The 11,632-nt window shown below is 32.6% G+C and overlaps 1 protein-coding gene across 1 annotated transcript; it reads right to left on the bottom strand.

Annotated features, from left to right (window-relative positions):
* Positions 1 to 831: 831 nt before the first annotated feature.
* LOC101511384 (zinc finger CCCH domain-containing protein 41) lies at positions 832 to 9,531 on the bottom strand. Its single transcript, XM_004489168.4, has 5 exons — positions 9,359 to 9,531; positions 6,867 to 7,752; positions 3,737 to 4,927; positions 3,028 to 3,354; positions 832 to 1,578 (listed from the first exon to the last, which is right to left on the bottom strand). Exons 2-5 carry the CDS (start codon positions 7,647 to 7,649, stop codon positions 1,123 to 1,125), a joined length of 2,757 nt encoding a protein of 918 aa, XP_004489225.1. The 5' UTR covers positions 7,650 to 7,752; positions 9,359 to 9,531; the 3' UTR covers positions 832 to 1,122.
* Between the last annotated feature and the right edge of the window lie 2,101 nt (positions 9,532 to 11,632).

The following is an 11,632-nucleotide window of genomic DNA, read 5'->3' on the forward strand; positions in this document are numbered from 1 at the left end:
CTAAAAAGGATATATTCATAGAGAACCAAAAAAAAATTCAAACTAAAGTGAAAAACCAAAGCTAACATATTTCAGAAGTCAAGAGGAAAAAAATACATCACTTCTCAAAAATCGAATTTCAAAGAAAACAAATAACATATTTCAGAAGTTGAGAGATGAAAAGTACATCACTTTTCAATAGGGATTGGAACCTTTTTATTTTTATCAATATTAAACCAAACTTTTTGGGCAAAGAGAAAAAACTATTTACTACCAAAGATTTACCCAAGAAACAGAAAAATGCACAAATATATAGAATTTAACCGATTAACAATCGAATGACTATATATAAAAAAACTAGGTAATTACAATTTGTAAGTGTTAGATATCACTACATATTATTATCTCTTTTTTACAAACATCTCTCATAATATTCAGCATTTCCACGCTAATCAAAATCTGCCATTGTTAAAAAATGTGTATCGTGAACACCAAAAGATAGTTTAAAAAATTAACATGCTTGATCGCACAATTCATTATATGACATTTAAGGAATAGGCTTATACTTTGACCCAAAAAAAAGGAATAGTCTTATACCAATGAGAAAATCTGATGGGTTTATAATAATCATAACTATAGATATAGAGAATACCAAATTTGTGACATTTTTCTTCTAATTTTACATTCATTTAAACTATTTTATTTGTAATTTTATCCTTCTTTATTATTTAACTAAATAAATTATTTTTGTGAGTGAAAATAAACGTAGAAATAAAAGGAACAACGTTTCAAGGATGGAGTTAAAATTATATTTTTCTACTGTTGCTACAAAGGAAAGGGGGTTCCCAAATATTTGTCAAGTAACCGTTCAATGGCTTTTAACATTAATTTTGATCTTCAAAACTTTGATCCTACTAAAGAACTATCCAAAAGCTGAGAAATAACATGATGCACCATTCGACTAATACCGCCAAATACAGGAGGCGGCAAAATAGAAGGAAATTTACATGTCTTGAACATTAACAAAAGGAACATCAAATAATAATATTTTAGAAATTGAAAGGGAAAAAATGCTCCCGAAAATTAGAGTTTGATAGCTTTAAAATTTTACCTCGCTGTACAAATCCGATCATTAGTAGATCCTCAACAGACATTGCGCTCGGGTGATTGTTTTGCAGAAGAAACTTGACAGGTGGTACAGTGTTGATCTTCACCTGGTTCAGTTTCCATAAGCTCCAAACCATTTTTAGTTTCAGAATCTTTATGCTCACCATCAGGCACAACTGATTCGTGGTGGTTTACAGAGTTTTCCAATTTCTCTTCAGAATGGCTGTCTGTATCTAAGGGCTCGCTGGGAGGAACAGATAGAGAACGTTCTCTACTAACAGTGGCATTGCCAGAATTGGTAGGTGTCATCCACATGAATCTCAGGTTATGGTCTTTCCAGCATTTACCTTTTATAAATGCCTGTTCAGCTGCTCCACGAGTAGTGAAGTTTAGACGCGCCTCTTGTTGGCTACTATCATTGACTTGGACATCTTCTAGCTCTACAGAAGAAAGTTCACCATATGGGCAAAAGTGTTCCTTTAAAGCAGTAACCTACAAGACAGCAATTTTGTTAAAGCAAAAGTCCAATAAGATTAAAATTGATTGTTGCATTTGATAATGATATAGTAGCACATATACAGACAAAATGGCCATATAAATACAGACTTACAAACAATCAACCATAAAAATGACTTTATTCTCATATGAATATATATGATCTTTAGGGGTATTTGGATGGCTTATTCAATAAGCGCTCATGTACAAGTTATTTCTCCAATCAAAGAGGAAATAAGGATAACCTCTGCATAAGCTCTGTATGAGCTATTTTTATAACCTATTAAAGGAAACTTGAGAAAATAAGCTAAAAACATCTTCCTTACGTACGTGCATATTCAATAGAAAAGTCCACATTAGCTCCTCCAAACCCCTCCCTAATACATTTTCTCATCTAATATTTGTTATTCAAAAACAATTCTAGAGGAAGATATTATCGCCATTGGGTTTTAAGGTTTGACACGATAAGAACAGCTAACAAAGTAACCATTTGATCTTTTAGGTCAAGACGCCACCTTGCCAGTTATGCCACAATGTCTTTAAAACTATATGCAATAGATAGACTTCTGCAATCATGATATATTTAATTATTTGAACACAATTTCTGTTCTTTTTTTATTAAAAAAAAAAGATGGAATAATGAATTCCACAAAAAAGTACTTTTTTCATAAGGTTCATGGACTGCAATCATAAGTTAGGACAGGCTAGCTTGGTAGTCTTGTAGGTTTTTGTTGAAATTGTGGGATTTTAGAGAAAATAATAAGGGTTTGAATATTATTGATAATAGTTTAATGCTGACTTGATTACAAAAGACTCAATACTGATCTCTATTTAGAAAGGAACATAGATTTAATCCTAAATCAGGAATAAATCATAATAATATTAATGAGAGATATTTTAAGATATCTCTGATTATAAATTGATCTTAAGAAATAACCCAAAATACTCTAATATAATATAATAGATATTATAAGATATTTTCTAATATTCTAACAGTTTTCATAAAGAAGGCCAAATTAACTCATGAGTCATGATCAATTTCATAAGGATCGTGACCACTTAAAATAGTATTCTGGTGCAAAACTTAAGAAAGACCCCAAACCATACCCAAGGCCAAATCAGGAAATGGAAAATAAGAAAAAGGAACTTGCAGTGGCAGCTGCAGTGAGTAATTTATCCAAATGAACTTGCAGTGGACCAGTCCCACAAACTACAATACTAAAGTCTTCGAATTTAAATTTTAAAAATTAAAACCCAATCCAATATATATTATAGACACTTATTTTAATCCGATGCCTACTATTCACACATGACAGTGCATGTCCAAATCCAACAGGGGAAGCTTCAGTCAAGTGACAGTCTCAAAATAAGTAAAACAAACAACATGAGCCATTGCAAAATTCTCCTTCAATAAGTACAGACACGTAAGATAGAGAGAGGACTTACATTTGCTAGACCGACTGGCAAAGGTGGGATGATTCTAAATGCAGTCGGACGATTATCCAGTTTGTATCTATTTACAGACACTAATGGTTGAATTGACTGCTTCAAGCCTGTAGGTTCTTGTAATCTCGTACTTGGTTTAGGACTTTGGGAAACAGCATTAACCAGCTGTTTATTCTTATCCACTGTTGACTCTGCATGTGGAGATGACATACCAATATCAGCATCAGACGATTGAGGAGAAGCCAGTTTGGCAACATCGGATGCCATGCTCGTTTTAGGTCTCTTGGCAGCTTGCTCAGTAGCAACTTCACCCTTGAGTCCTGTAGCCTGTGAATAATTAGAGTTCATGATTATGAGAAGGAATGATATTAATGCAGGAAACAAGATGATAACAGAATGTGACGGTGGAGGGGTGATTGTGCCTCACTTTTGTTTTGTTTAATATAGTTACGAAGAGAATAAACTATGAAAACGGAAAACCATTTTATTACGTGGATTTAAAAAGGCAGCATATGCACTAATTGAAACATATGGTCCTGTTACTTGAAACTAAAATAATCACATCACATTACTTACTAAAAGTTATAGCCTTTTAAGCTTCTAACAGCCAAAATATCATAAATCTCTAAACAAATATATCATCAACTAAAATTGTTTTAGAAAAGGCCATCAACTAAAATTGAAGACAAAATGGGCAATTAAGTTTTACTTGTTTCTCAAGCTTGTTCAACTGGCGTCTGAATTCATTACGCTTTTGGTCCAGCATTTCCTGCTTCTTGCGCAGTTCTTCCTTTAAATACTCCAAGTTATCAAGCTTCCTCTGCAAAGGAGGTGGAACCTTGGAACCATCTGCAATGACCGGCTTAGGTTGGTCAGAAGGTGATGACACTTCTAATACAGTCCTTGTAGAATCAGGTTGATGGATATCTTTTCCCTTATCAGTGACTACTGGATAAGATGGAATGAAAATGGGTGCTTGCCCACGGGGAGTTGCATTTGCACCATTACCACTTGTAGCAGTAGTACTATCACTGCGAATGCTATCACGATTAGCCCACCACAGCTTGATGAAACGATTGCCCATTACAGCGTCGGGTGCCTTCAAGGCAGCTTCAGCCTCTTCCCTCTTGGAAAATTGGACAAAAGCTCGTTCACTGTTTGTTGGAATATAAATGTCAATAACCTCCCCAAACTTCTTAAAATGAGCAAGAAGAGTCTCCCTTCTGTTACTTTTATGAGGTATCCCGTTTACAAATAGAGTACGCAATGCCTTCTGTGATGGTTTACGTATGTTACGCATACTATCAGTCTGTGCCTTCAAAGATGCTTCCGGCACTCTTGGGATAGCATCATCTGCTATGATTTGCTTACCTTGAGAGGAAGCACTGTGAGAACCTACTAATTCATCAGTATCTTCCTTGGATTGATTCTCAGGAAAATGAAAAGAACTCATTGTAGGGTTAGTTTTCTCTTTTGTGTCAAATCTATTTTTTGAACTACCAATTCTGCCCCAGACAGATGGACTATTACTCTGTAAACTGACAGAAGTTCTGGTAGCTTCAACTGGGAAAACACTATTTGGAGCATCACTAGATATAGGCTCGGTATCATCAATCTTTGATGACTGCAGATTTAGGAGTGCATTTGAAGATTCCAGACCATTATCATTCCACAGTGGTTGATCTGGATCATAAAGATCAGCTCCACTTGTGCAACCAGGATATGCACCATCCATAGGCAAACCAACATCACTGACTACAGACTTGGAAATTGTTCCAGGTTTACATTTACTGTTCATTGAAGCATTGACTGAATGTACTGATCCAGATCCAGATCCAGCAGGTGCTCCATTTAAGTGTGCACTTGGAAGCGAAACAGGAAGGTTGAACTGTGAAAGACTCTGAATTATGAACAGCAAATTAATTAGCTAGTTTAACAACACATCAAACAGTATAGAAAACAAAGTATGCCTCATTGCATCTAATTTATACCAACGGACAGTGTATGACTTTGATTCAGTGCAAAATATAGGAAAATGCAACATTAGTCAATACAAATTACGATCATTACAATGCATGCAATAAATATTTGAACATTCGAAACTTCTGAGAGTGAAAAGCAAGGTTATGATACAAAAAACCAATACTATAAGTATTATGTAAAGAAACAACAACAACAAAAGCTAATTCCCACTAGGTCAAATCAGCTATTCAATAAGAACCATAATGTCCTATCACATAAATAACTTATAATGATAGAACATTCAAATTTAAATCCGTTTTGATTTTTTGACAGATAGTTGTCCTTGATCTCTCTCTATCTCTTACATTTTGTGGATCCTCCATCCAGTTCACCCACCTTTCTAGGGCTTCTGCAAGTCTTCTCAATGCATGCCCAGACTATTAGCTTAAACTCAATCGTCTTTTATTCATAGGTGCTACCACAACTATGTCTCTTATACTACTATTCCTTATTCTATCTTATCTAGTATGTACTATGTCCACTAATCAATCATAACATTGTCATCTCTACAACATTGGATTTAATTCCTTGTTGGCTCATTAACATCCAGCATTTAGACTATTTATTACAAAATAAATACAAACCTACTAAGTTCAAGAGGGAACAAAGAACAATGAATATCTAATTTTTCAAGAGCAATGCCAACAAACAGACAACGGGAGGAAACATTATTATTATGTCATTTAATGAAAAATCTTTTCAACATACTACTAAAAGGTCAGCGGTGAGGAATGAGGATAGTCATTTAGCTCGTACCCTAACCATGACTCATCAGAGTTCTAGCTTATCCTTTTTAATACTTTTGGTACTGAAAATATCTGAATTATTGACTTGGTGCTACTCACCATATGACCCCTCGTCCATCTTATTTTCCATCTTACTCTACTTCACCGGGTAACCAACAAATGATTTTAGCTAATGGATCTCATATTCCTATTACCGGTTGTGGTAACATTCAACTTCAACCTTCCATTCACTTAAAAAATGTGTTTCATTTCTCTAAATGATTTGATAACCACTTGCTTGTTGTTAAACTCGTCTAAGACTTGAATTGTGCAGTGAAATTTTCTCATTCCCATTGTGTGGCTTATAGCTTCAAAATACACCCCTACAGGGCTTCAATTGGCAGATGTATTCACCAAGGGACTTCCCATTGGGCGGCTTCAAGATTTTACATGTAAAAAGGGAATGATAGATATCCATTCACCCATTCACCATCTTGAGGGAGAGTGTTGACTAATATAATTAACATGAAATCATTTATTTATTCACTTATAAGGAAAGATTTGTACCTATTTTTATTCTTTTATATTTCCTTAATTAGGTGATAGGATGTATATATTTGAGTTGTAATCACCCTCTGTAATCAATTTGATTAAATAGAAATTCAAATCTCTTCATTTTCTACTATATCAAAGCTAAACCATTATGCAGAAGCCATAAATCAACACTTAACCAGTTATAGAAGCAAATATGCTTAACCACCACATAAGGCAGACGCTACCAAAGTTTAACCATCAAGACCAACAGCTAAAACATAAGGCTCAGAAATTAGTCCTAAGAGATTATTTAAGGTACTCTAAGATTAGAAACTAACCCTACGAGAAACACTATGATACTCTAACATAATACGATGATATAGTGATGCTATAAGATATATTATTATATTTTAGAAAATATCAAATTAATGGAGACGAATGATGATCCTTCTTGATTACACAATTTAATTTTATATTTTTTTACGATTTAAAAAGTCTTGTATTTGTAAATTTTGCATATCTACAACTGTTAAATATTTTATCAATTAAAATAGGTACCTGAACATCTTCAATGACAATTCGATTAACACCATGTTCCATAGGGCACATGTCCCCTCTAAGGCAGAATCCACGTTCCTCAAAATCTCTGCATCTTTGACGAGGAATATTCACATTTAAAGATGAATTAATAGGTTGTCTAAGCGCTTGTAAACCCATTGGATGAAGCATGTCTAAGCCGCCATTGGGCACTGCTGGAATTAAACCGAAGGTATTCCAAGATGCATTTTGTGCATTTGATATATTTGGTAAACCACGTCCAGTATAAAGGGCTGCAGGAATGGGTCCCTGTTGAACCATTTGAGAGGCAACATCAATTGAGCTGAATCTAGATTCACGTTGATTCCAAAAACCAGATTCTCTGCCTCTTCCCCTACCAGCACCAGGATCTCCAACAAATGATTGATTTGGCCGTAGTCTTTGACTCATATCAAAAGGTGTTCGAGGAACTGAAGTCATCCCAGGGCGCCTTCTTTCAAACTTGGGATAAAACTCTTTATCTATGGTAGCATCACTGTAAGTTCTCATTGTTTCAAAGGAAAGAGATTCATTTTCTCTGAAAGGATGGCGATTCCCAAAAAATTTGTTACGCTTTTTGAATGGCCTGTTTATAACTGGATCTGAAACGTCTCTCTCCAATGATTGAGATCGATCTTCCCTTCTCCGATGTTTATGATTCCGATCATCGTCATCGTCGTCACTCACTTCCTTTTCTTCAGGATCACTGACACAATCAGATGGCGCAACAGACTCTGGTTTTGGAGATGAAGCTTTCAGCTCCATTTATTTTCGTTGAACAATTTGTACAGTATCTTCTTACAAATTCCAACTAGGAATGATAGGCCAGCTTATATTGTTTAGAATAATTCCAGAAATACAAATGTACCTACATCAATAAAAGAATTCAGGAGATCAGACATAAGATAAATTGATGTCATACTCTAAACATAAACTGATAAAATATTTACAATCTTTCCCATAGTCAATACAAAATGGGCAATGATTACTTATATTATACATATATATATTAATTACCCACAGGTTTTCAAAAAACATCCAAGGCGCATCAATAACTCCACGACAAATGCATTAGTAGCAGCCGGTAGGGATGGAAGTAGGTCAGACCGTCTGACAGGGGCCTATGGCCTAACCTATTTAAGGCCTAGTTTGGCCCGGCTTGTTTAATAAAAAGGTCAAACTTAGGCTTTTTAAAAAACCTATTTATCTAAATAGGCCAGACTTAAACTTTTCCAAAAACAAGTATGACAGACCGACCTCTTTATGTAATGGAGTTTTTTTTCATTTGTTTTGCTATTTCAATTTACTTACGTAAGACTTAAAGTGTATTATGGTTGAATTTGACAGGTTGTTTACTTATTTACATCTATGATCTTGTTATAATGTTATTGAATCTTCTTAACTTAAGGTTTAAGGCCTATTAGTTTGTATTATTTTTTAATTTCAATTGCCCTATTACATATAGCAAATTAATTGAGGGTTTATATTTAGTATAGTTGTAGATTGATAGGCCTCTTGACCTTTAACCTATTTAATTATAATTGTATTTAAAGGTTTTGATATGAAAAAATAGGCTTTCAGGCCATGATAGACTTTAAAAAAGGCCAGGCCAGACCTCAAAAAATAGCCTACGATAGATAATTAGGCCAGGCTCAGGCTTCAAGTTTTCAAAACAAAAAAAGCCTGCCCTGGCCCAATCCATTTCCACCCCTAGCATCCAGCAATGCTACGCAAAATAAAACACACAGCTGATTCCAAATCAGAACACAACACATATTAGAAGCATCCTAAGTAGCACCAGCACTTTACATTGAAGACTAGTTCGAGTGTCTGACACGTAACTATGTCTAAAACTAACACGACACAGTATCTGTGTTTCATGTGGAGCAACCATTAAAGAAAGAAACCTTAGCAACAAATCTCCAACCACCCAAAATCATCATAAATTCATAATCATCATTATCTAGAACAATGCTACTCTAAACTAAACACATTCAATACCAAACTCCTAAACAGCTCAAAAACCACCAATCAAAATCACAAATACACACACCACGCGTAATTTGATTATTATTATTATTTTAATTAACATTATTAATTATCAAACACGTTTAAAAACACTAATTAACACAAGTAAATGTCTAATTAGAAAGATCTCCCTCTCACTACCGTTTACCCTAAACAAAAAACTGATGTTGAAAACACACGTTGTTTTCGTTCAATTTTCTCCTCTTTCAAATCATCAAAACAACAGTAATAATAAACACTAGACAGTCCAGGGGGAGAAGAAAAAAAATCAACGAAATCATAAATTGGTTTAAGAAAAGAGAAATTAAGTGAAAACGAAAGAGAAAGCAATCGTGAATAAATTAAGCTATTTCATCAAATGCTTTAAATTAGGATAAGGAACAATCTATGGTATTCAATAATCGGCGTAATTTTGCGAGAGAGAGAGAGATAGAGAGAAAGGTAACCTGAGGAAGGAGGAGTTGACGGTAACGGCGATTGAACGATGACGGCGATGAGAGTTGACGTTGGTGACGGCGATTTAACGGAGAAGCAAAGAGTGCGTGTGGCGTGAGAGTTAGAAGAAGAAAGAAAAGAAAGGGGGTTGGGTTGGAGGAAAGGAAACAAAAAAAGCTATACACAACACAATATTATGACTTTGATCAAACCAATCAATAAAATCTTTATTTTTAAATTTTATTTTTTTCCTAAGGTGTTTCTCTCATTTTCTTATAATTATAATTAAATTATCACTTAAAATTATTAAATATATTTTTTTCATTATATTGACGGATAAGAATTATTTAAAATTTATGTATAATTACAATATCTGATATTTGTTAGTTGAAATTAAATTCTATAAAATTGTTTGACTATATTATTCTATTGATATTTTAAAATAAATATAAAAAAAAATTTAGTCAAATTTATGCTAATATTTATTAGAATTAAAATAATATAAAATAGATAATATTATATGAGATGATATAGAAATATTATTATTTTTTTATTATCAAATATATCATTGATATTTTATAATTCTAAAATTATTTTGAAATATTGTTGATGTGGAGAATTATATTTGATATTTAACAATTTCAAAAATTATTTCGAAATATGGTAAATGTGGAGAATTACGTTGAAACAACCCTATAATTTTAAACACCAACTTAAGCTTTTATGCATTTTTATATGTTGAAAAAATTTAGGCTAGGGTAGTGGGGTACCATGGCTCACCATTACCAACTACAGGTTTTAGAGAGAGGTTATAGAATGCTTATATATCATCCACCAATTAGGGCTCACACCATCCAGAGCTGAATTCAAAATAAATTTCATCTAAATTTGCTTCTTTTTTTTACTAAATGTAAATTCATGATTTCATATTTATGAAGCATATAATTTTTTCGAGCTGAGAATCTATTACGAAATACAATGATATTAAAAAAATTTATCGTTATTATATTTTTAAATTTAAAAAATTGATCTCTACAATTATACATACAAAAAAGTATCTATATTAAAACAATTGAACATTTTAAAAAGGATATTTTAAGTTTGGAAATTGAATTCTATTACCATATATCATATCTTATTTTCTTTAATTATAATATATTTTTTTCTTATCAATTAGTTGTCTAAATTCGTTGGTCGAATTTACTGCGAGACAAGTTAATGCGGTAAATTATAATTAGTCGAAACGACAGAATATATAGTTGGTTCTCATGTTTATAGTAAAATATAAACATGTAAAAGATATAAGGTAGACTTGTAGCTAGAATACACTAAAGTAACTATTAATATAGAGTTACCAAGTGGTTTGGTGGTTTATCAAAAAGGCCTGAGGGTCACATGGTTAAAAGATTTTGGGTTTAATTTGTTCACTAACATTTCTAATAACTAATTATTAAGATTTTTTGTTTAGAAAAAAACTTTTAAAAATAGTAAATGTAATATGTCAATAGTTATGATTTAATTTGTATTAACTAGTTATGTGAAGAAGCTTATATAAATATTTAATCGTATTTTATTATATTTTTTTGTCAAAATAACATAATAACTAGATTGATACCATTAAACGCAAAGAATATAAAATCTCAATTTTATACTCGAATATTAATATATTTGCGCTTACCAACCAAAGTATATTTTAATTAAATATATATGTAAAAATAATTTCAACATTCTTGCCGTTGCAGACATATTTAATTAGGCAATAATATTATATAGCCTTGCAACTGATTTTATAATTTTAAATTTTTAATCAGGTGTAAATTATGTTGCTTATTGTAAATTAAATATTATTTTTATAAGAAAAACAAAACTAAATACCAATTTTACTTTTCAGAAGCACGTTTGAATTAAAATGCAATTTTTTTCTAACCTTTAATTAATTAATTTTATGAAGAGAAAAAAAGTCAAATTAATATATATATAATCGGACGACTCGTTTCTCGATATATTTTAAGTCAATAATGTAAAATCGAAATACAAGTCATCCAATCTTTGACCAAATAATCGAAATCCTTTGAATGTCTGTTTTCCCTGACTACAGGAAATCAGTGTCCAACTGCAATCACAGGCATCAATAAAACATATATCCGCGGTTACCTGACTATTATAACCACAATATACATAATAACAACCTCATGATGTATCAACCTATATCAAAGAAAACTGGAAACTAAATATCAAATCTGATAGCATTTAATTAGTGTGGCAGAAATGTGAACAGTTCAGAG

The sequence above is a fragment of the Cicer arietinum genome, chromosome 2 (assembly GCF_000331145.2).
Source record: "Cicer arietinum cultivar CDC Frontier isolate Library 1 chromosome 2, Cicar.CDCFrontier_v2.0, whole genome shotgun sequence".
Classification (NCBI taxonomy): Eukaryota; Viridiplantae; Streptophyta; class Magnoliopsida; order Fabales; family Fabaceae; genus Cicer; species Cicer arietinum.